Source organism: Ailuropoda melanoleuca, chromosome 16 (assembly GCF_002007445.2).
Source record: "Ailuropoda melanoleuca isolate Jingjing chromosome 16, ASM200744v2, whole genome shotgun sequence".
Lineage (NCBI taxonomy): Eukaryota > Metazoa > Chordata > Mammalia > Carnivora > Ursidae > Ailuropoda > Ailuropoda melanoleuca.
In genome coordinates this window covers 83738853-83764851 of record NC_048233.1, presented here as the reverse complement: position 1 = coordinate 83764851, position 25999 = coordinate 83738853, and the positions used below count along the sequence as shown (strand labels likewise).

The 25999-nt window shown below is 41.5% G+C and overlaps 1 protein-coding gene across 2 annotated transcripts; it reads left to right on the top strand.

The window, feature by feature from the left end:
* The first annotated feature begins 439 nt into the window (after window positions 1–439).
* MAJIN (membrane anchored junction protein) lies at window positions 440–25580 on the top strand. 2 transcript variants are annotated; one of them, XM_034646472.1, is made up of 11 exons: window positions 440–920; window positions 8436–8553; window positions 14704–14749; window positions 17278–17353; window positions 17757–17882; window positions 18754–18785; window positions 19079–19191; window positions 20410–20473; window positions 23909–23981; window positions 24763–24880; window positions 25446–25580. In XM_034646472.1, exons 1-11 carry the CDS (start codon window positions 911–913, stop codon window positions 25489–25491), a joined length of 822 nt encoding a protein of 273 aa, XP_034502363.1. In that variant the 5' UTR covers window positions 440–910; the 3' UTR covers window positions 25492–25580. The 2 variants fall into 2 exon arrangements, with proteins under 2 accessions (XP_034502363.1, XP_034502364.1); XM_034646473.1 differs by having other exon boundaries at window positions 441–920; window positions 19100–19191.
* The last annotated feature ends 419 nt before the right edge of the window (window positions 25581–25999 follow it).

Here is a 25999-nt window from a genome sequence, read left to right as displayed (position 1 = left end):
CCGGGAGCCTATGTTCCGACGGGTGGGGCCATCGGCCACTCCCAGCGTCGGCTTCGCCCAACCCGTGGGCGGTGTCGCCGCCCCGCGCCGCGCACGCGCACATCGCGGCCAAACCTCAGAGCGCGCGCCCACGGCCGAGGCAAGGCAGCGCGTTTGCGCGTGCGCAGAACGCCCGCCCGGCGGGCGGCGGGGGGAGGGGCGCGGGGAGCGCAGCTGCGCCTGCGCAGAACGCCTGGCGGGCGCGCGGCGAGAGCCGAAGCGCGGGCGAGGGGCTGAGTGAGTTCGCCAGCCACGCTCCGTGCGCAGTCGACGCCCGCCCCCTTCGGGGGTTCTCTGTAGTGGCAGCTTCGGCCGAGGCCACTTTTATGAGGCGCGAAGAACTCTTAGCCTGTGTAAGAGCCCGGACGGGCCCGGGAACTTATTGGGTCTGAGGTAATGGTCCACAGCGGCCTGGTGCTCCCCTGAGGTCGGCGCTTCGTTGCCTTCGTTTTCCGCGGGAGAGTTACAGCCCCGGCGCCACCGCTCCGCAGCCGCCCCCGAGGGCCGGGTGTGGCCTCCTGCGGGCCGCGAGGGTCCTAGGGCGGGCCAGGGCGGTGGGGGGAGAGGCGCGGCCGGTGGCCTTTGCGGAGCCAGGTGCGGACCCGCCTCCCCGGCTGAGCGGCGCGGGGGCCCGGAGCTGCCTCTGGGCGCACCCCGCCTTTAAAACACCGCCCCCCCACGCCTTAGAACACCCCTCCCGGAAGGAAAGCGCGCGCTCTGGTCTGCAGCCTCCTCTGACCCAGGCCGCGCGGTTGCCGTGAAAGCAAGACTTGTCCCATTGAGACATTTCTTGTCACATCATGTTTTAGTGATCTCAGTGGGCGTCTGCTTTCGCATGCCTCACTGAACCTCGGAGGGAGAGATTTGAGTCATGGCCCTCGGTGAGACTTCGGAGTTCAGCGCCTCCGGGTTTTGAATCTTGGCATGTGAGGAAGTGGAAAGCTTCACGCGGGCATACCTTGCTGTACATCCTTGGCTTTTCCGAACTCTAGTTCCTCCCTTTGCACGTCTGCGGGTAGCAACCTACCACAGTATCCCGACAGCCCACCTAAACTCTCTCTCTGGCTATCTCACAGGCACCTCGAAATTGAGCATGTCCCAATAACTTCCCCTCAAAAATTTACTTTCTAAGGCTGCCTTTTCCAGGAAGTGGCACTTTTTTTCTCTTCGATAGGTTGCTCAAGCAACTAGGAATCATCTTTGTTCTCTCTGCCTCCCCCCATCAATTCACCAAATCATAACTAGACAACTTCCTAGGCATCTGCCAAACCAGTCACTCTAGACCAGGCTACTTATCAGCTTCTGCCTTGAGCCACAGGCTGGTACAGGTCCTTTTTATCTGCTCTTGTTCTGGGTTATTTCCCACATTACAACCAGATACAGAAATATGTATACTTTAACTCACAGCTGTGTGGTCATTTCTTTATTATACCCTTCAGTGCCTTCCTATTGCTCTTAGGATAGACTCCACATGTCATAACCTGGACTGTAAAAGGCCTTCATCCCTTCTGTAGCTATCCCTTCTTAGATGACCTCATCTCTTCAGTGGCTTTAAATACCATCTAAACACTGATGACTTAAATTTGTATTTCCATCCTGACTTCCATCCATTGCACACTAGGCGACCACCCTCTTGGCATATCCATTGAGATGTCTAATAGGCCTCTCAAACTTAACCAAAACAGAATGATTGAGTTTTTTCCATAAATCTCTTTCCCTGGAATCCTTCCCCATTTCAGTAAAAGGTATGTACTATTTTCCACCTAATAAAATAGCAAAGTCTAAAAACATAAGAGCCATCCTTGATTCCCACACCTATGCCATCAGTCTAAAATATACCCCAAATCCAACAATTCACTAGGCACTGAGACTCCCCAGTCAAAATCAGCCGCATCTTTCCCCTGGATTACTGCAAAAGCTTCCTGACTGATTCCCTGCTTCTACTCTTAATCCTATACAGTTCATCTTTCTTTTTTCTTTTTTCTTTTTTTTAAGATTTATGTATTTATTTTAGAGAGTGTGTGTGTGAGTGGTGGGGGGGGCAGAGGGGAGGGAGAGAGAATCTCCAGCAGACTCTCCACCGAGCTTGGAGCCCAACATGGGGCTCCATCACATGACCATGTGATCGTGACCTGAGCCAAAATCAAGAGTTGGATGCTTAACCAACTGAGCCACCCAGGCACCCCATGTACAGTTCATCTTTCTTAAGCATAAATCATTTCACTTTTCTTTATAAAATGCTTAACATAAATTTCGAACTCTTGACAATGGCCTACAGGCCTTACATGATCTGGTTTCTGCTTCTCTCTGACTTCATCTCCCCCTAATCTGTCTTCATTCTCTGTGCTTCAGTCACACTGACCTTTGTGTCCATTAAACCACCATCACCCGGCATCTGTCCTTGCTGGTTTTTTTTTTTTTCCTTCTTGGAATGCTTTTCCCCCTGACTTTGTGTGGTTTTTCCACTTTCCGTTAAAGCCTCAACTCAGTTGTGATCTTGTCCAAAAGGCTTTCCTTGGCCACAATAGTTAAACCAGCCTCCCAGTCATTCTTTACTATAAAGCCCTTTTTTATTTTCTTTGTAGTACTTAGAGTACTTTAAATTACATTTATGTATTTATATGTTTATTGTTGCTCTCCACACCTCCTGAAATGTAAGACCTTAAAGATGAGTTATCATGTCTCTCTTGTTCCCTACTCTAAACATGCTCAGAACAGTGCCTGGTGCATAGTAGGCTCTCAGATATATGCTGACTGACCCATTGCTTGTCTGTATAGTGTTAATCTCATAGCACTGTCCTTTTTGCCTACTGTGTTCTGGGTTACTATACTTCCCTTTTGAAAGTGCCATGCTCTCTTCCAATTGAGGACTCTTACATCTGCTGTTTCCTGTACCCAGCCCAGACCCACTCTCTATTTGTGCCTCCGTAACTCATACTTATCCCTCAGATGTGAGTCTGTTACTTAGAGTGTGGGTGGAATGATTTCCATTCTAGGGTAATATTCTTTATCAATGTGCCACATCACCCTGTTCTTTTCTGTAGCAGTCATCACACTTGAAATTATTTGTAAGCTCTTTGCAGGTGAGGACCAAGTTCTTATTCTTCTCCACTATATTTCCAGCACTTCGTTTCTGGAACATAGTAGGTATACGAATATTTGTGAGCTGAATGAATGAATGTTGAATGAACATGAGATTGAGAAAATCAAATCAGGTAAAAATGAGAAGAGCAGTTAGAGTATAAGGTAGCTGAATCTGCTTTTCCTACTTCAGTAGATGCTTTTTGATCTTATGAGATAGGGAGAGGAAAGCATTATATATACTGAAAGTGCTTTATAAATATGAGGTTGTTTGTTTGTTAAGATCTGTTCACCATCAGATCCCTATGGTTTGATGGTTTTTCAAAGTACAAAGCTTTATGTTTCTTAGCAATAATAACTGATTTTGTTATTTTAGAGCTAGGCTTAGGTGGTAAAATATAAAGAATTGAGGCTAATATGGAGTCTAGGCCATTTCGTAACCAGCTGAACTATCTTGCTTTAGCAATACATCTGAGTTTTAGTCTTGCCCTTATATGTGCTTGGCCAAATTAGATGGTGATCTCAAGTCAGATGTATCTTTTTGTAAATACAATTCTTATCTCCCCAGTATCTCACCAGAATTGGATTAAAGTTAGTAAAATATTTTAAATTTCCTGTGTGAAATTTGCTCTCTTTACATAAAAAGTAATTTAGTTTTCTTATTAACTTAATTTCTTCAGAGTCTGCCATTGTTTCATGGCAGGAACAAAGCTGTGTATTTTAGAAGCTTTCTTTTTACACTTTCCTATATCAGTCTTCTGTCACTAAGACCCGTGAGATATGTACGTTAAAGACTCAAGAGTTTTTAGCTCAAAATTGTAAAAGATATTCCTTTCTCTCTACCTGAGGATATTCTCTCCATCATTTGCCCTTCTGAAACTACTGATGCTTTTTTCCCCCATTTAAAAATCTCTTCCTTATGTGTACTGCTTCAGGGCAACTCACCCAATTGTGTAACCAAAAAATAAAATGTCTTTCATTGCCTGCAGTTTTACATCCAAACGCTTTTCGGGTTCCTGGGGTTGGTAGGATGTTTAGAGTGCTGCAGTATGATGTGAATGCTGATAGGTTGTCGTTAAATAAGTCACAACTACTGGGCAGGGTGGTGAGATGAGATACCATTCTGTTGCTTTTCCAGAATAAGGAGCACAGTTCTAGACCTATTGACCAAAGGTAGTTTTTCCAGTAGCTTTTAGGATGGTTAAGATGTAAGTGGAAGTGGCCCTTAGGTGCAAAAGGTAGTGTAAGAGATTAACTTAGATTCCTTTCTGGTCTATTGAGTTGTCCGGTAGGGCTTTTGGTTTCATTTTGGGGTATCTTCCTACCTTTCTGTTAGAAGGTTTAGTTACTTCTCCCCTCTCAAACAAAACAAAAAAAATCTGACACAGTTCCAAGAGCAAATCTATTCCTGAACAAATGCCGAGGGCATTTTAAAGATTGTGTCTAAAGAGTGGGAAGAAACCTAATGAGAAAGAATGATATCGATAAGCATGAAAGTATCCTGGGTAGCCTCAGATTAATCTCTTCTTGTCCCATATCTTAACACCTTGTTTTGTTTTTAAATAAAGAATAATCTATGTGTAGAGCACTACAATAAGCAATTATACCTGCATTATTTCATCAGCCATCCTAGTCACCCTGCAAGGTGAAGAAACTGAGAATAGTTTCTTTTGAAAATAGAGCTTGAAGACAAACAAATGTGAATGTGACCCTTTAACACCTCCAAGAAATAATTCTAAGAACATTTAATCAGAAAAGCTTACATTTTGGTTTGATGCCTTTGTACCCAGATTGAGTTTGTCTTGGAGTCATCCACAGTTATGAGAGTGACCAGGGTTTACGGTTTACTAAAGTGACTGACAGAGTGATGTGTTGTAATGGAAAATGTGTGGGCCAAAGGAATCAATAGTCTTAGGGAGTACTAATCCTGGTTCCATACTGAGTTATGTGACCTTGTGGAAGGTATTTCCTTCTGTGGTAAAATCAGTTTCTTCTTGTACCCTCTAAAATGAAGGGCACTTCAGGCTATAGGCAAGCATGAGTCTGTAGGTGTAAATATTCTCTAGTATAGAATCTCTAGTCTGAATATACTTCGGTAGAGCCAGGCAGACCTCTGAGACCAGCCAAGGACTTGTGAAGGCAAAGGAGAAGCTGGCCATCTGTCTTCAATCTCAGTTCTAAAACTTGGGTAATAAATTCATAGTATCAGTGGGATTTCCCTATGTTGTTGCCACACTCAGTGGTCACAGAGCCTGTCATATTAGATCTGCCCAGTAAATGTATTTTGATAAATGCTTATGAAAGCTCTTTTATTCTTTAACCCTGTGAAGGATTTTTCTATCAAATGTCACCAGATATATTTAGTGACAGTACTTCCTTATCATCTCCTTCCACCCCAGTAGTCAATATCATTATCCTCATATAGCATTCAGCCCTGCTTTAGATTGTAGGCACTGATCCAGATGTTTCTTTATTGAAACAGATTACTAAAAACCTTAAAAAATCTAACATCATTGCCAATGTGTCATTTAAATCTAATTATTGGGGATTTTCAAAGAAAGGTTCTTGATTGGGATGTGTCAGATTTTTGCACTGAGATTAAAGATAGTTTTCATCTCTTAAATTTGCTTTTCTAGTGAAGCATTAAGAGAGAAACTTCAAATCTATCAAAACAGCTAATGTTTATATAATACTCTAGAGTTTATGAAATACTATTTACAATATAATCTTTTTTAATCCTTCAACAATTCCAGGGGTAGATGGGATTCCCATTTGCAGGTGTAGAAACTGAGAAATGATGAGGCTAAGTGACTTGCTCAGGGTCTAATGACTAATAAGAGGCAGAGCTAGGACTCAAGCCTTGATCCTCCAATTTCAAATCTTCTGTTTTTCCAACTAATGCATATTGCCTCTAACCTTTTCTTTTTTGTTTTAAACGCATCATGTTTTTTGATCGCCTGAAAATGGGTTGAGAGTCTGACCTTCATCTGTTAAGATTCTACAGTGTCATCGTGACTGCAGTACTCATGTTGGAAAATAACCTTGTGAAATCTTTGAACCACTACTACTATGTGGTTCTTTCGGATTATGCTGTCTAATCTTTATTTTCAAATGAGGTAATTAGTGTGTGGTGTTTGTTTCTGAAGCAGGCAGCCAGCAATTAACAGGCAGGCCCCAGCCAGAGAGGGCTGTTTTTACCTCTTTCAGACAGCCAGCTGTGGTGCAGTACATGAAGTTTCCTCTCTGGATTGTCATTTCCAGCAAATGTCCTTCATTTCCTTTGCTCTGATCCCCCAGCCCTCTGTCTGTGGTGAGAGGTGACAGCATTTTAGGAGAACCCTCTGAATAACTTAAAGCTAAATTTTTGTGGCCGCGACCTAAGTCTCACCAGGTAGGCTTCTACTTAGAAAAGTCACCTTAGCACCAAAAACACATTCAAATCTAGCTGGGTTCCTGCCATGCTTTGGACATGGGAATCAGCAAGCTTTTTTTTTTTTTTTTTTTTTTTTTTTTTTTTTTTTTTTTTCAGGATATGAACAATATTTCCCCTCTGGTAACTTTGCAGTTGGCACCAACTATTTCTTTTCACTTTTGACTGCAATTCTAGTCTAAATAGTCTCATGGGCTCTGGCTCCAACCTCCTGTCATTCTAATCCCAAGCAGCCGAGATCAGACACTGGGATATCTCTTTACTGGCAGCCCCAGACATGAACTTTGGAAATTGTGGGAAATTCCATTCTTTGGGCACATAGATCTCCTGACTCCACCATACAAGAGTTTTCCCTGTTGAGTAGAAATGGTATTGGGGTAATATGGAGGAAAGAATAATGAAAATAGTTCTTTATGAGTATATACTATTTTAGTACTTACAAAATGATTTTATATTCATTATCTCTTTCTCTCTCTCTCTCTCTCTCTCTTTTTTTTTTTTTTTGGTACTAAAACTCTTAGAAAACAGAGTGGAAGAGATAAGAGCATCAAGTCTGACCTCACTTTGAATCACGATTCCAACATTCATATATAGCTATGGGGAGGTTACTTCATCTTTCAGTATCTCGATTTCCTTATCTATCAAATTTAGACTATTGATTTCAGGCTTATTGTGAGGATTAAGTGAGATAATGTATGTAAGGCACTTACAATAGGGCATAACAAAAGACTGTCGTTAGTTGTTGTTATTATTGTATAAGTAAGAAAACCAAGGCCTAGAGAAACTAAGGAGGGATATCGGAGCTGAGATTCAAACCTAAATTATTCTTTCTTTGTGCCTGTTCTGTCTACCCCATCTTAGCTGCCTCTGAAATTTGTGTTGTGTATAGGTAGCTTTTATCCTCAGGAATTCTGGACTTCTAATCTCATTATTTATTACTTAAACTTCCATATGAAGAGACAGAAAATGCAGAGTTTACTATGTCTACAAGTAAAAAGAGGCACAGAAAAGTCTTAGTGACTTACAAAATCGCTAATCACTGTGTTTGAGTCTTACTTCTGAGTGTGTACCAAATGCCTTCTTGGAGGAGAAGAGACATGCCATTCTTCTTTTTCCATCCTTCCCCTTTCCCCAGTTTCCCACCGAAAGGACCTTAAGTGGCCAGAGATTCTGGAACAGGAAAAGTAAAACTAGTAAGTGCTAAGAGGATAGTAGGCACTCTTGTGGCACAGGGCAGTCTCACAAGCAGTGAAGAGAAAGAGTGGTTGAGAGGTAGGAAAGATAAGGCATTCCTCAGCAGCACTGGGAAACATTAGTGTACATCATTATTTGCTGTATTAGCTGTGGCAGGAAGGTGTGCTTATGCCTTAACTTCATCTAAAATTAACAGCAGGGATCTTCCTCTTGGTGCATTTGGATTGTTTCATTATTTGACTTGAGCCCTCTTCACACTGGCCTAGGTTCCAGGGAAAGTGGGGACAAGGGAGGAGAATAGATTCAAGAGATATTTGGGAGATAGATTTAATCTTAACAAAAAACCTTGTGAGTCCTCAGATGTTGCTGTTATTAGTCTCATAGAGAGAAGTGATTTGCCTGAGGTTGTAAGGTCAACTACAAATCTTGAACTCAAGTCTTTTGATTTCAAGTGTAGAGATTATCCCCCAACACCATATATCTTCCCCATGCAGGTAGGAGAACGGTCGAGGTGATTAATATAGATAATCAGTATAAAAACCGAGCTGGGATATAAGCAGTGGTGCTGAGTGTTGGACATTTTATTCATGAAGAGATGCTATAAATTGGGCAGACTCTGTTTTATACCATAAAGTTGATAAGGAACCATCTTTAGCTTTTTAATAATTCTCTAATATTTCTATTTTATTAGGCTATTATTTTGAAGCAATGAGTTTAAAACCCTTCACCTACCCGTTTCCAGAGACGAGGTTTCTTCATGCAGGACCCAATGTGTATAAATTCAAAATTAGATATGGCAACAATATCAGGTAATTTTAAAGCTAGGAGAGTAGCCTTTGCAAATATAGGTTAGTACGTTCCCACAGGTTATCCCTTCTCTGCCTTCACTCAGTCCAGGAGACTGGCTGAAGTAGCATCTTGTAGGACTCTATTTCCTAGATATTTTATATTCTACATATTATTATTCAGGTAAGTTTCTAAATTAGTGATGACATACCTTTGGAGCAGTGGTTCTCAAGATTTTTATCTCAGGATCCCTTTGCACTTTTAAGATTATTGGGGATCCCAAAGAGGTTTTGATTATGTGGGTTATACCTGTCAATATGTATCATGTAAAGATTAAAATAGAAAAATTAAAATAACATACTTATTAATTTTAAAATAATGTATCATTAAATGTTAACAGATAATATATTTTATTAAAAGTAACTATATTTCTAGGGGCACCTGGGTGGCTTGGTCAGTTGGTTAAGGCTCTGACTCTTGATTTCAGCTCAGGTCATGAACTCAGCATCATGAGATCGAACCCCACATCAGGCACCACACTCAGCAGGGAGTCTGCTGGAGATTCTCTCTTTTCCTCTCCCTCTCCCCCTCCACCCGTTCATGCTCTCCCTCTCTCTAAAATAAATAAATCTTTAAAAAAAGAATTATATTTCTAAAAAATTAATGAGGAGATTGGCATTGTGCCTGGGATTTACCCCAGGAATACAAGGATGGTCAACACACAGAAATCAACCAATATAGGGGCGCCTGGGAGGCTCAGTCGGTTAAGCGTCTACCTTCAGCCCAGGTCATGATCCCAGGGTCCTCTGCCCCTCCCCCCTGCTGTGCTCTCTTGCTCATGCTCTCTCTCTCTCTCTCAAATAAATAAAACCTTTTAAATAAAGAAATCAACCAATATAATACCCTGCAATAATAGAACAAAGGGGGGAAAAAACCACATGATCATTCTAACTGATAAAGAAAAAGCATTTAAGGCAGATGGCCTCTTCTCTGCTGTCCCACCTGCTGCTCCCTTGTGGTGTCTTCAATAAACTTTTTTTTTTTTAAGATTATTTATTTATTTATTTGACAGAGATAGAGACAGCCAGCGAGAGAGGGAACANTGCTCCCTTGTGGTGTCTTCAATAAACTTTTTTTTTTTTAAGATTATTTATTTATTTATTTGACAGAGATAGAGACAGCCAGCGAGAGAGGGAACACAAGCAGGGGGAGTGGGAGAGGAAGAAGCAGGCTCATAGTGGAGGAGCCTGATGTGGGGCTCAATCCCATAACGCTGGGATCACGCCCTGAGCCGAAGGCAGACGCTTAACCGCTGTGCCACCCAGGCGCCCCTGTCTTCAATAAACTTTTATCTTCATTAAGAAAAAAAGAAAGGAAAAGAAAAGAAAAACCATTTGACCAAATCCAGCACCCTTTCATTATAAAAACACTCAATAAACTAGGAATAGAGGGGAATTTCCTCAGTATGATAAGTGCCACAGCTAACATACTCATTTATGAAAAACTGAAAAAGCCTTTCCCTTAAGATCTAAAACAAGACAAGGATGTCTGCTTTCACCACTTCTATTCATCGTAGTACTGGTTCCTAGCCAGAGCAATTAGTCAGGAAAAAGAAATTAAGTGCATACTAATTGGAAAGGAGGAAGTGAAACTATATCTGTGGAAGACATGATCTTCCATGTAGAAGATCCTGGAGAATACACACACACACAGAAAAACTATTAGACCTGATCAATGAATTCAGCAAAGTTTCAGGATACAAAATCAACATACAAAATCAGTTGTATTTGTATGCACTAGCAAAAAGCAATCTGAAAAGAAAATTAAAACAATTCCATTTACAATAGCATCAGTAAGAAAAAAATACTTAGCAATAAACTTAATCAAGGAGATGCGAGACTTGTACACCAAAAACTACAAAAAGTTGCTAAAAGAAATCAAAGTATTAATAGATATCCATGTTTGTAGATTGGAAGACTTATTAAGATGACAAAGCAATCTATACAGATTCAGTGAAAATCCTATCAAAACCCCAATGGCATATTTTCAAAAATGGACAAGCGCATCTTAAAATTTATATGGAATTTCAAGGGACCCTGAATAGCCAAAATAATCTTTTTTTTTTAAAAGATTTTATTTATTTATTCGACAGAGATAGAGACAGCCAGCGAGAGAGGGAACACAAGCAGGGGGAGTGGGAGAGGAAGAAGCAGGCTCATAGTGGAGGAGCCTGATGTGGGGCTCGATCCCATAATGCCGGGATCACGCCCTGAGCTGAAGGCAGATGCCTAACCGCTGTGCCACCCAGGCGCCCCTGAATAGCCAAAATAATCTTGAAAAAGAACAAAATTGGAGGACTCATACTTCCCAATTTAAAAACTTACTACAAAGCTACAGGCAATCAAAAAATATGGTATTGAAATTAGGACAACTTTATAGACCATAGAATAGAATTGAGAGCCTAGAAATAAACCCTCACATCTATGGTCAATTGGTTTTTTACTAGAATGCCAAGACCATTCAATAGGGGAGGAATAGTCTCTTCTCTTTAATAAATGGTTCTGAGAAGAGTGGATATCCACATGCAGAAGAATGAAGTTAGATCAGTACCTTATACCACATAAAAAACTTAATTAAAAATAGATCAAAGATCTAGGGGCACCTGGATGGTGCAGTTGGTTGAGCTACCAACTCTTGGTTTTGGCTCTGGTTGTGATCTCGGGGTCATGAGATCAAGCCCCATGTTGGGCTCCACACTCAGTGTGGAATCTGCTTAAGACTTTTTCTCCTTCTCCCTCTGCCCCTCCTCCACTAAAAATAAATAAATAATATATATATTTTTAAAGATTTTACTTACTCATTTGCCAGAGAGAGAGAGAGAGTAAGCTGCAGGCAGAGGGAGAAGCAGGCTCCCGGCTGAGCAGGGAGCCTGACTGGGGACTAGATCTGAGGACTCTGGGATCAGAATCTGAGTCGAAGGCAGACACTTAACTGACTGAGCCACCCAGGCACCCTGACTAAATTTTTTAAATTGTGCATCAAAGGACACTATCAACAGAGTTAAAGGGCAACCCACAGATGGGAGAAAATATTTATAAATCGTATATCTGGTAAGAGTTTAATGTCTAGAATATAAAAAGAAGTACAACTCAACAGCAAAAAATGTCATCAGTCACGAGAGAAATGCAAATCCAAACCACAGTGAGATACCGCTTCACACCTACTAGGATAGCTATATAAAAAAACAAAACCACCCAGAAAATAACAGTTGGCAAGGATGTAGAGAAATTGGAACCCTTGTATAGTGCTTATGGAAATATAAAATAGTGCACCTGTCATGGAAAACAATTTGGCAGTTCCTCAAAAAGTTAAACATAGAATTACCATAAGACCCAGCAATTTCATTCGTAGGTATATGCCCAAGAGAACTGAAAGCAGGCACTCAAGCAGATGGTTGTACAACACTGTTCATAGCTGTATTATTCACAATAGCCAGAAGATGGAAACAACCCAAGTGTCCATCAAATTGGTGAATGGATAAACAAAATGCAGTTATATGTGTGATACACACACACACACACACACACACACACACACACACACACACACACACTGGAATATTATTCAGCCATAAAAAGAAAGTGCAAAAGAGATGAAGTTCTGATACAGGTACAACATGGGTAAACCTTGAAAACATTATGCTAAGTGAAATAACCCAGCAACAAAAGGAAAAATAGTGTATGATTCCACTTCCATGAAATTTTAAATAGGAAAATTTATAGAGATAGAAAGTAGACTAGGGGTCGCCAGGGGTGGGTGGAGGGCAGAATGGGGAATTATTGCTTAATGAGTACAGTGTTTCTGTTTGGGAAGATAAACTTTGGAAATAGTAGTGATGGTTGCACACCATGGTTATGAGTGTAATTAATACCACTGAATTGTATACTTAAAATGTTTAAAATGGTAAATTTTAGTTTATATATATTTTACCACAATTTTAAAGTGTATTAATTTAAAATAATAATATATCCATTAAATCTTAACACATTTTTATTAAAAATAACCATATTTTCCAAGATAAAAAAATTAATGAGAAGATTGGCATTGTTTTAAGTTTTTACAAAGCTCATTAGTGTCTGGCTTAATAGAGTGCTGCTAGATTATATCTGCTTCTGCATTCAATCTGTTGTGAATTTTTTTTTTTTTGGTTGAGCTATATGAAAAAAATCCAGTCCCACATAAATTTGTAGTTGGGAAGGGTAGGAATTTGGTAATAGCCTTCACAGATGATTATGGATATTCTTCTTTGACCCTGCATCAAAACTTAAGAAGTGGTAGTTGTATTGTTTTGTTTTAATGTAGTTTTTTAAAAAGATTTATTTATTTATTTATTTATTTATTTATTTGAGAGAGAGAGCAGGTGGAGAGGGAGAGTCTTTTTCTAGGATTTCATTTTTTTATTTGTTTGTTTGTTTATCTGAGAGAGCGAGAGAGCAAGAGAATGTGTGCCCCACACATGAGCAGGGGAAGGGTCAGAGGGAGAGGGACAGGCAAAGAATCCCAAGCAGACAGAGCACAGAGCTGGGCTCAGGGCTCTAGCTCACGTGCCTTAAGATAATGACCTGAGCCAAAACCAAGAGTTGGACACTTAAACGCCTGAGCCACCCAGGCTTTCCTAATGTGGTAGGTTTTTTTGTTTTGTTCTTTTGTTGCTGTTGTTAAGACTTTATTTATTTGTCTTGATAGAGAGAGTGGGCAAACAGGGTGGGGAACCAAAGGGAGAGGGAGAATCTCAAGCAGACTCCACACAGAGCACAGAGCCCGGAGCTCTACACGGAGATGGATCCCAAGACCCTGAGATTGTTACCTGAACTGAAACCAAGAGTTGGTCACTGAGCCAACTGAGCCACCCAGGCTCCCCGTTAATGTGGTAGATTTTTAAAAGTTAGTTGCAGTATGGAATCTGAATTATATCAGTGCACTTTTTGAACTCTGCTACATTAAAAGCCATTGGTCTGTCTTGTTCTGTGAATGAATCTTTTACCTAGGATGATGTTGAAACATGATGTGTTTCATTGGTCATTTGGAAAATACTGGTTCAATGACTTATATAGATCATCCAAATGTGGACACATTTCATTATACAATATTATAAAATCATATTTGCTAATATCACTACCAATCTTAGAAAAGTGTTTCAGTATTTGAAAGTTGTCAACCTCATTGTGGTGGATAGTTTTCCAAAGTTCAAATTTTTGCTTGAAATCCCAAACTTTATCATTGACACAAACTGTCAGTTGTTTTCCTTGAATTGATAAGCTCACCCTTCATTTCTGAGACAATGTCACTTTCCTAAATCTGATTAACAACTATAGTTTGTCTGCTAACTGATCATTGAAGTAAAACAACAACCCATGAAAAGACCAGCTAGTTCGGTTTGCAATTCAAACAATCTCACAAGTGCTTTTCCTCAAGATAACCATCGTATTTCCTATTTCGGTATGCAGCAGAAGTGCTGTGTGAGTACTTTCCATTTTTATCACATAATGTATTAAAAAAGACGTGTATTTAAGGATTGAGATTTTATAAAATTATTAATTTTTCCCTGCTTCCTCAAATATATTAAATGAAGCTGGATTTTTTTTTCCTGTGTGGCAGTTAAGATGACCACAACTGCTAGTACAGTTCAGGCAACTGGTTAGATTTGTGCAAAGGCATCAGCAATTGTGCCCTCCACTGCTTTTGCACTAATGATTAAAATGTTAACACACCAAAAAAGGGCAAATAACATCTTATTGTTACTATAAAAATAGTTTTGCCCCTCGAGATCCCTTGAAGGGTCTTGAGGACACCTGGTGGTCCACAGACTACACTTGAGTACACCTTGTCTAACAAATTATTAACTTTCACAGTGGGAATTTCAGATCTTGGCAGGTTAATGGAGAAGATATTTTGGTACAAGCCTTCTTCCGACTCTCAAATCGCACCACCTTGGTAATCACTTTTTCCCACGAGCCCTGGGTCAACACACACAACTGTTACTTAGTCATGTTTCTGTAACTCAGTGGAAGTGTCATTTTTGCTCTACTGTCTTCTCTCTACTGACAGTAGAGTCTACTGTCTTCAGAGTTTTCTTTCTCGGTTTACTTATGTCTTATCTGTTTACCTTCTAGAGGGGAAGAGATAGAGAATAAGGAAGTCATCGTCCAGGAGCTGGAGGTAGGGAAAGAAGCAGACGACTTCTGGGAAAGTTATTCTTTAAGCCAAGGATGTGTCCATACCCAGATCTTAATTATTTCCTGTGAACTGAGTCACAGCCTCCACTTGATCACTGGGCTTCTCCCTGCCATATTTCCTCTGCAAAGAAACTTCACTGTTTTCCAGGGAAATTAAAGCCTGTATCCTTTCTCAGTTCTCCTAGTTGAAGTGTCAGCACCTTTGAGGCTGGGTTCTATTATTTCCACCAGAGTTCCCAGCCCTCCGCAGCTCTCTTGTGGCAGCTGGCATAGAGAAAACTTCTGGAGGACTGCCGCCTTCCAGGACTCTGGGAAACCTCACCCTCCGAACCACTGCCTGGTACTTGACGTTCAGGAAACTCAACTGTAAATACACAGACAAGACTGCTGTGTCTTCACTTTAATTGGAAACATTTGCGATTTGCTTTATTCCCACTTCATTTTCATTCCTTTTCTACACAGCTTTAGGTTCTCCCACAGGAAGAAGATTGAGCAAGTGAACAGCTTTGTAAATTGGCGAAAGTGTTGTCCAAGGAGTTAGAGCTCTGGGTGCTGGCCCTGGATTTCAGCCCTGGCTGAGCCACTGATTAGCTGTGTAGCCCCCCAGTAAATCATTCTCTTGGTCTTAATTGCCTCATTCGTAAAGTGAGAGTGCTAAACTAGGTTATTTCTCTTCTAACTTCACAACTCAGTGATTTATGACTTTTCTAATTTATGAAGACATATGCTGCTGTATTTCAAAGAATTTGAATACAATGAAATATACAAATAAACTCTATGAAACCAAAAATTTAAGTCATAGCCTTAAAGGTATCTATCTATAGCTCTTTGGCTAAGTGCTGAAAGATACGTTAGGATCTTGCAGGAGCTCACAGACATCATTATAACAATTATTTTAATAGAGGACCATGACAGTTTTCTGCTTATTTTAACTGTGAGTAGAGCAGAGTTTATTTCACTTTGCTTCAGTTAATTTGGGCAGAGAAAAGCTCAAGGCAGCATAGTAAAGTGGAGAGAGCATAGACCTTAGAGCCTGTCACATCTGGATCTGAGTTAAGTTCTGCCTTCACACTGGGCTTTTGGACAAGTTACCCATTTTCTCTGAGGCTGTTTCCCTACCTGTCAATGAAGTTGATAAATAATACCTGTTTCCAAGATTGTGGTGAAGATTAGAAATAAATGTGTGCAATGCTTGCCACACAGTAAGTAGCTCAGTACATCGTAGCTAGAGAGCATCTATCTTCATTTATAATCCTACCAAATTTTTCAAAGTGCTTTTTTATGTTCTTACTCTCAGTTTTGAGTCAGATGTTACCATCCTCTTTTATTTATTAGGAAAACGCTTATTGATAGGCAGTTAAGAGGGTTGAGAGGATAAGCTCTGGAACCCCACTAATGGTTAAGAGGGTAGGCTCTGGAACCCCACTGCCTGGGTTCATATCTTGGCTCCACCATTACCTTCTATGTAACCCTGAATAAGTTATTTCACCTCTCTTTGTCTTAGTTTCCTTGTCTATAAAATGGGGATAATAAAAAGTGCCTACCTCATAAGGTCTCTGTGACTGTTAATAACTATAAAATAACACCTGCCATTGTGATTATTCAGTAAATATTAGCTATTAAAATTATAAGCCAGAGGCTCCTGGCAGCTCAGTGGAGCATACGACTCTTGATCTCGGGATTGTGAGTTCGAGCCCCATGTTGGGCATAGAGATTATAAATAAATAAACTTTAAAATTATGACCAGATACTATGGTAGCACAGAGAATACAAAGATAAATAAGGCACCATTTCTGCCTTCCGTGAGCCCCAATATGAGGAGATCAAGGCGTAGAGAGATGAAATGACAAAACTAAAACTGAAATTCAGATATTTTCCCCATAGAAATCCAGGAGTCTTTTTATGATACCAAATTGTTTAAATGTATGTACTAATAAGCATAGGTTAATTAGAGACTAATCAAATTTTAAAAGAGTAGAAGAAAAGGTTGGACTTAAGCTAAGGTAAAATAACTGTATATCAATAAATACCAGCATTATTCATTCATTCTGTGAGTCTACAGTTATGAGGTAGACACCGTAGAAGGTATGCTAACATAAATCAGGTATATATTCTTGCTCAAGGAGATTTCTCAGTAAGGAAAATAAAACATATGTGGATGGGATGTGGTAAAGACCCAAGGCTAACTACTGTGAAGTTTGAGACTAATAGTTAATTTACAACTGGGAGAATCAGGGAAAACTTTCTGGAGGAGATAGCTTTTGAACTGGACCTCAAAGGATAGGTAGGATTTGGACATAAGCTGATGGGTAGAAAGGGCATTTCAGGCAGAGGGAATAGACTATCCAAGAACACAGAAATGGAGAAGCAGAAGGCACGTTCAGGGAACAGCAGATAGTTCAGCTTTAATAGAATATAGAGGATGGAAAAAGCAGTGACCGGTATAAATGGAAAGATTGGTTGGGACCAGATGGTATTAAAGTCATTTCAAGTTTGTTTTTGTTTTTTCAGGATTCTATTCGTGTAGTCTTGGGAAACTTGGACAATCTGCAGCCATTTGCTACAGAGCACTTCATTATATTTCCCTGTATCCTTTAGAAATGAGCAGCGGGGGGCGCCTGGGTGGCACAGCGGTTGGGCGTCTGCCTTCGGCTCAGGGTGTGATCCCGGCGTTATGGGATCGAGCCCCACATCAGGCGTCTCCGCTATGAGCCTGCTTCTTCCTCTCCCACTCCCCCTGCTTGTGTTCCCTCTCTCGCTGGATGTCTCTATCTCTGTCCAATAAATAAATAAAATCTTTTTTAAAAAATTTAAAAAAAATAAATTAATTAAAAAAAAAAGAAATGAGCAGCAGGTCGCATTGTAGATTCAAATGGAAACAGCAAACCCACAGGGCAAACCAGGGAAAGGAGAGGGTCTTCTTCCTAAAATAGTACTCAAGGATTCATACTGACTGACTTCTTTCCTCAATCCTTAGCATCGTTTCCCAGATAAAAGCAAATGGGAGAGAGTGTCCCACCTGAAATTCAAGCATGGGGAAATCATCTTGGTCCCCTATCCATTTGTTTTCACTCTATATGTGGAGATGAAATGGTTTCATGAAAACCTGTCACCTGGTAAGTAGAATGATGGAAGTGAGCGGTAGAGAAGAAATAGGGAAGGTTGAATGTCCATGGGTTAGCAGTGCACGCTCAATATGGCGAAATGGTCAGTCAGACTGGGCCCCAGCACTGCACCGTGCAGAGGTTAGGAACAGAGTGCTCCAAGCCAGACCGCCTGGTTCAAATCCTGGTGGATTTGCCACTTAATAGTTGTACGACCTTAGATGGATTAGTTAATCTTTCTGTGCCTCCTTTGTGAAATGGTGAAGAATAATAATAGCACCTATCTCATTGGGTTGTTAAAAGGATTACATATATATATAAATACTGGAAGATGGAAAGGAGTACAAAGTCTGACTGACAGTAATCACTCAGTGAAAGCGATCTATTATATAAAAATACTTCCTTCCATTTTAGAGTATGCAGTGACTTTCACCTTAGGGGTATCTTAAAGGCATCTCCCAATGTTTAATCTCTGAAGGCCATTGCTATTTTTACTCATAGAGGGACAAATAGATACCTGCCAGTTTGATTTGGAAAAGAGTGCAAAGGCCTTGCCTCAAAATATCTACCCAATTCATTTACCATTGATGTCTGAAGTTCCACCTTGTTTCTTTTAGTAAGGATCATTCCCTTTTAAGTGGCATATCATTAGAATACAGTATGAATGTAATACTTTTGAGCTTGTAGATGACAATAGTTCTAGAATAGGGGAGGAAGAGAATTTGAAGACACTGTATTTCTAGCAAAAGTGGTACCAGGCGGAAAGGAGAAGGGCAGACACAGAAGTTTTTGTCTAGGACAAGTTCTGAGAAATAAATGATAGCCAGAAATCCAAGTGAAACAGCATCTTGATCCATTATGATATTCAAATTTCCTATTGTAGGGGAGCCAATAAACGACAGTCCTCTCGGGTTGGTAAGTTTGTCTTTTCTGTACAAGATGAAAATTGCCTTTATTGCCTTGTTTTGTCCAAAAGGTTCTGCTCTTATCTCTTCCTCTTCCCCTTGGTTGCTGCTCAGGTGCAGTCAGAATTGTATTCATGAGACCATCTTTTTCCTCGTGGCTAGACTTCTGAGATGGTCTCTAACAGAATGTCTATCCTTATTTGAAAAGCTGGTGTTAAAAGTCGCTTTTGGCAATTTAAAGATGGGGAGTTCTCTTTACTGTGCCCTCATGAACTGTGAACAGCTCTGGAAAAGGAGTCACAGGAGTCTGGTTCCTCTCTGAAGGTCCTAGCAGAGCGGAAAGCGGCGGGAGCCATGATGAGGAAACGGAAACAAGCAGAAGTGCCCAGCTCCCCCAGCAGGCCAGCGCTGGACAGGTCAGTGATGTAGGAAGAGAATCTAAATCCTGCATCCTGGTTAGGCTTTGCCAGCTATTGTTGCCAGGCAATCTTGTCCTTCAGTGAGTCGCTTTTTGTCTTGGGGCTTCATGGGTACTTGCCTATTTCCATGGGTGGACTAAGGAAAGGAGGCAAGTCAATATTTGCAATGCAATTTGAACACAATTCCTTCCTCAGCAAAGTAGGATTCTTCTGTTCATCAGACAAGGGCTGGGAGGAAATGCAATCAGATCTATACAATTGAATCCAATGCATATTCAGTGAGCATTTAGTACAGTCGTGCTACCGGAACCCATAAGACTTAAGAAGTCCCAGAATATTATACAAGAACATAGAGAAACCCTCAAGAGAGTGAGAAAAAAATAAAATGTAATTCCGTTTTACCTAGCAAGCAGTAAACTTTTGGAACTCTACCTTAAGACATAGAGTAGGCTAAAATGGAAATGTCTGCAGGAGGTTATATATCAATTACAGTGCGAGATGCTACAACAGTAGGGGCAATGTTGAACACATCCCTAACATGTCAAAATTGCTATCATGGAGGGTACTTATTTTCTTCTTCTGAATCTCTGTCAGGAACAGAGTGAGTCAGTAAGATAATACAGTCATTCTTATTAGCACCCAGCTAGGGCAGCTGGAATAATCCAAGATGTGGTTTGCTCCCCAGCCCAACGTGCTTTCAGCTCATGTTCACACAGAGCAGCCGCTCCCTTCCTGGGACTGTGTGGTCACACAGAGCAGTGAGGGTGGACCATGAGGGAGCTGAGCCTTCTGCCCTCCAAATGCACATCAGGGAAGAGTTAAGAAATTTCTTTCCCAACCAGGTGGAATGTGAAGGTACTTGGAGGTGTGACACTTTGCTCAGTTCTGTTTGACTGAATTTTCCATGGGGATGAGGCCTCACATCTTGCCTTTCTCTGGGTTTTGATGCAGACAAGTATTTCAAAATCTGATTGCCTGCTATCAGTCACATTTTCCCTTTCTCAACCCCTAGATCACTAAATGTCTCAAATTGGGATTCTGCTGTGAATTAAAGCAGCATCCAAAGAGAATTTGGCCACACAATTTATTCTGCAGGCCAGGAGTGGTATAAAAATAGCCAACCTGCTGAAATATTCATTTAGGCCACATTTGCTTAAATGTGGTGATGTTGCTGCTGCCGCCAGTAACATTTCCTGGGCTTTTCCTCCACCTCAGGGCCAAGATGGAGATTTCCAGCCAAGGCCCCAGCATAAAGAAGCCCCTTATGGAAACCAGGAGGGTAAGCACCAAAATGGAGGCTGTAAGGCTTCTGGCTGTTCCTGCTCTGTTACAAGTCAGGACTCCCGTTACCAGCATATCTTGGTCCTAAGTACAGACTGAACTGACTGAACGCATTCTCAGGTTTCACCATCAGCAGAGTAACATCCCGCCATTCCACCCTTGCCACAACCTGTCCCGAAAGTGGCCACGAAATATACACATCAATGAGTCCTTTTGTTAAAAGGTCTTTTCTTCTCATCTTAAAAAGCTGCTTCTTGTACTCTGCAGTGAGATAAGAAAACAGGTCTGTTGAATTGTGGTGGGATCTGGTAGAGAATTTTTTCATTTTAGAAGCCTTTTTGCCATCATCTACATTGGCGTCTGAGCCTGGGAACATCTAATTTTTATAGATGAGCTAGGCATGTATCAGCAGGGGATACTGGTAAGAGAAAACTTCATTTAGGGCAGTGGTGGGCTGGTCCCAATAGTATTTGATTTCATTTGTGAGGTTTATTCCCCATTTAGATATTCCTATATCTGCTGCTACTCCATTTTAGAGCTTCTTTTCCATAGTAGTCTCTAAAAGAGCGCTCTTTTTCTTTTCTTCCTCTCTTGAAATAGCTGTTATTTGTGCCTTTTCCTTACTTTTCACTTGTGTCTCTAAAGTAGCTCTGACCTTCAGTATTTAAACACTCCCATTCACCTCCGTCACCTTCTCAAGTCCCATAGCATGATCAGTTACAGAGCAGACATCTATATGTGCATTTATTCGACAGACTTACTGTGTGTCTACCACTATTAGAGGTATCATGCTCTCCTCTAAAAATACCAACGGTATAAAGCTAGGCAGACAATTATTGATCGATGTGCTACATACAGGAATAAAGAAGTACAGGAAACAAAGGAACCACAAAGGAGAACCTCACCCAAATTAGGTGGATGTGAGGGAGGGTTCCCAGAGTAGCTCAAAGAACTAAGGCCAAGAGGAAAGACTATAGTGCATTTGGTGACTGCAAGCCACTGTACCGGGAGCTTAGTTAAAGTGCAGCGCTAAGAAATGTTACTGAAGAGGTCAGCACAGGATGGATCATGAAAGGCTTAAGGCCACCTTCAAGATCACAGGATTTCCCTAAAACATTTGTTAAGTAGAAAGGTTAAGTGATTTTCACTTCTAAATGATTATTCTGCCTCCTGTTTGTAAGGTATTGTGTTAGTTGCTGGGGTGCATGCAAACAGGTAAAACCTGGTTTCTTTCCAGTAACTTATTGTTTAGTTGGGGGAAGAGGGAACCCTTAGGGCCTCAGACCTCGGCCTCTGTGGGTAGGGGCAGGGCACAGGACCCGTTGTGCAAACCCAGCTGACCCACTGAATGATTATAGGCAGATGATTACCCTCTTCTATACTCCCATCCTTTCAAGAAGGAAGAAAAAGAAATAAGAAAGTACAGGAGGAGTACATGAAGATCTGAAGAACAAAGACGCTTTATACAACCAAGATAATTACTATTAAAAGAACATTTCCCTCACTCTCTATCCTTCATACCTTCCTATTCTTAGTTTGACACATCATCTCCCTCAAGAACAGTACCCACAGTTTCTTACTCAACATAATTACCTTTTCAACCTGATACTGGGTTTAGAAAAAAACAAGAAAAAAAAAAACCCAAAAGGAACATGTTTATTGATTTTGACTCAAAGCCCAGTGACGGTCTCCATTGTAGACCCTGTTCTCAGAGAGAGGATTTCTCCTGAATTAGACTGATCACAGTGACTCTCAGTGTAAGTCACTTGAGCTGGAAAAATTGAATTTGCTCCTATGGTCCAATGCTTAATATTTTCTCTCCCCTTTGGGGAACTCAGGGTGTCAGGTCACAGTCAGTGTGGACTATCATGTCTGAACATGACACCACTGGGATCTGGTACAGGGAAAGCTTAGAAGAACACGACACATATCTGAATAAGGTCTCTGTTTCATAAGAGGTGTTTTGGGGAGAATGGGAAGGAAAGGCAGACCCATTCCCTTTATTACTTCAGGTCCCAGACTAGGGATCCAGACTTTGTAAGGATAAAAAGTGAGGGAGAGCAGATGAATGGTTCAGAAGTAAAACAGACTGCCATGTGTGTAGTTTTTGTTTTTGTTTTCTGCCACCTCTGCTTGAACTGTACTTCTAAGCAGATCTGGCCCTGAACATACAGAGAACAATCTTGTGTTGGGTTGTAAGTGTATATTATGTCTTGTTGGATGTTCCAGATGGTACCCTCAGTCTTATTTCAGGCTGTGTTTTTCCTTTCTTATGACATTTGCCTAAAAAGACATCTGTCAAGTTTTCAGGAGAGCACAAATCCTAGACTATCTCGTGAGGGAAATCTCCCCTGGTTAGGAGACCTTCACCTTTGCCCCAGGGCCTTTGCCCTTCTGTTCCCCACTGCCAACCTAAGTAGATGCTTTCATGAGGACCAATGCAGCAGAATTTAAGCTCCAAACCATAGTTTCATTAAATTCGTAAGAATCATTTCCTCAAGCTACAAATCAGAGCTGTACCCCTGTAACCCAGTGTACCTGGAGACTTAGAAGAGGTAGGGATGTTTCTCTCCTCTCCAGAGTTCCCTTTCATGTTTACAGGAATATTACTTAAGTAGCAGCCTATGTGTTCTAGAATTTGAGGTTTTGTGGAAAAGTTTCTCTTAGAAATACAGCTTAGGGTTCCTGGGTAGCTCAATGGGTTAAGAGTCTGCCTTCAGCTCGGGTCATGATCCCAGGGTCCTGGGATCAAGCCCCACTCTGGGCTCCCTGCTCAGCAGAGAGTCTGCTTCTCCCTCTGCCTCTCCTCCTGGCTTGTGTTCTCTCTCTTGCTGACTCTCTCTCTCGAAAAAATAAATAAATAAAATCTCAAAAAAAGAAAAAAAAAAGAAATATAGCTTATGCTTCAGATGGGGGCTACATCCTAACTTTCCCAGAGGCTTATCATGCCTCTGCCTCTTGACCCACCTTGACAGTCCGCAGTCCCTTGCTGTAGAATTCTTCATTAGCACAATGGCTCAAGGAACTTCTCAGCACTGCTAGGTAGTCGGGAGTGGCCAATTGGCAGAGAATACCAAAGAAAATATCTGAACCATGATCTGAATGTCAGGGTGTCAACTGGAAATGTTGTAGGCTTGGAACCAGGTTATAGGATGTCCCCTCAAAGTACGAAAGAATTTCTATGAAGGAGTAGCCCAGGGAGAAGATTGAGTGGTAGTGTGCTGGTTGCTTAGGCTGTAATCATGTTTACACTGCCCCAGCTCTAGCCGTGCTCATCACATTTACTTGTTAATGGTACTGTGCCTTTGTACATCATGTCCCTATCTAGAATGCTGTCTTCTCTCTGACCATCTCCTCACCCTCATTACGACAAAATCCCACCAAGCTCTATAGGAGTAAAGTTTAAAACTTTCCTTCGTCCTCTTTTTATCAGAACAGAGAAGGGAAAACCCAGCAGGAATGGCAGGAGACCCCAACATCTAATATCACTGATATCCAGGAACAGGGTAGGTTCTGGGAAATTTATTCTCTTTTAATAATCGTCCTCTCCTCTTTAGTTCTCTGAAGAGCAGAGCAGCATAGAGCTCTGAGTCTGGGCACACTTGCTGGGTGATGTGTCTTGCTCCCGTGGAGATGCCTGTTGGCTATCGTCTGGTCTGGGGGCCTGCCCTTGAATAATAAAACTCCCCCAACTCCCAAGAGAAGTGAAGGGAAACAATGCACGTACTTCCTGGGCTTCTGATGGTGAAAATAATGCTCCCACTATTTGAAAACATTTCCATGTGGGGTGGTAAGTTTTACAGAAAAGTTGGGAGGAATGGGTTTCAGTTTTTTGTCTCGTTGGAGAGTAATCTTTGGGTTGCTGTCTCTCCTCCTCTTCTCTTTAGGGCATTAGTGTTAATATTGAAGGTGCAGTGTATGCTTGGCAAGGGCTGAGAATGCATGTTAAGGTGTTGTCTAGCATAAGGATTCGGTATGGACTGTAGTTATCACAGATGCTGGGCTATAAGAACATGAGTTCTTCAGTGAGTTGTCATTCCACGAGAAGACAACCATCTGTGGTGGGTGGCTAGGACTTGAGCAGTGTAAAAATCTCAGGGGCCCAACTAAAAATGCTCCAAGGTCAGAGTAACATCTCCTGAGCTGAGATGAAATTGGGAAGGTCAGAACAAACAAGTCACCTGGCTTCAAATGAATCTTGGTGTGAGGCTGCCCTTGGTCCACACTGGATGTCACATGAAAGTAGTCCACGGACTAACACTTTTTCCCTGACTGTTTTCCTTGCAGATTCTAAGTGGGAGGACATCCTAGCAGGGCAGATCATCCCTCCACTGCAGCAAAACAATCCACCTCCACCTAAAGGACCCCCAGAGCTGGGAACCAATGGCTTCTTTGGGTTTCTAAGGTACAGGTGTCTCTCTTACCATCACACTGAGACCCAGGGAAGTCTAGTTCCAGAGTCTGCCTCATTGAGTCTCTCAGGGAAATTAGAAAAGAAAGCAGATTACCTGCATAATCTCTGTTTTCCCCAGGATACATGATGGAAATGAGACTCAGCACAAGGGCCCTAACTGAATTTAATAAACACTGTGTCTGGTTCATTTTTATACAACCTACCCCAATGCACCTAGCATTGGACCTCATCCCACAAACCCTGCTTGGACAGAGACTATTCTTATTGTTGGGTCATTCAGATTCTTTGGTTACCAAAATGCTTCCATTCTCCCTTCTGAATCTAGGCTGTGTCTTCAGAGTCCTTTTTGCCGAAGACAGCAAATCCCTTTCTCACTCTAGAGCTCAGCTGCCCCATTGCAATTCTCCTTCTTCATGCCCCACTCCTGAGTATAAGCTAATTCAGGTACCTTTTCAAATGCTGCTCCCAAAAATGCCCTAGCTAGTGGAGCCATAATAGGACTGGAGGAAGGGAGGGACCTCTAGAATCTCAACCCATTCTGCTCTCCTTCCCACAGCTCCCTCTTCCCCTTTCGCTATTTCTTCAGAAAGAGCAACCAGTGAGCTTTCCAGATGCAGCAGTGGGAAGAGTGTCCTCTTGCAGGGACTCTTCCCATCCCATCCTCTGTGTATGACATTTCAGTCATGGGGAACGCGGGCCCCAAACTCCCTGAGTCCTCTTGTGGGTTTGTCCTATCCTTTGCCCCTTTACAATGGATTTTTTTTCCTATTTGAAACACTAAGAAAAGAACTTCCTTAAATGTTCTAGTCTGAGAACTGTACTGCTCTGAGGGCCAGTTTAGGCCTTTCATCTCCAGCACTTAGGATCCTAATGATAATAAATTATTTATGAAGCGTTATTGACTGAATTTCTTGAAGTAGAGAGAGAGCAAACTCTTCTCTGAAGATACAGGGAAGCAATGCCTGAAACCTCCCCTGGGTCTACCCAGTTATTGGTGGCGGGATGCTTTGGGTGGGTGGGGTCTGCACCTGACTGCAAACCTGAGCCTTAGCCTCCCCACCAGGGCTTAGGGAATGGGGTCTCATAAGACTCATTTTCCTGAGCCCTGCC

Excerpts from the sequence above, each read along its gene's own strand:
- MAJIN (XM_034646472.1), top strand. Across the intron at positions 17,883-18,753 it reads TCATGAAAACCTGTCACCTG|GGGAGCCAATAAACGACAGT; the intron begins GTAAGTAGAATG and ends TTCCTATTGTAG. Across the intron at positions 24,881-25,445 it reads GGCTTCTTTGGGTTTCTAAG|CTCCCTCTTCCCCTTTCGCT; the intron begins GTACAGGTGTCT and ends TCCTTCCCACAG.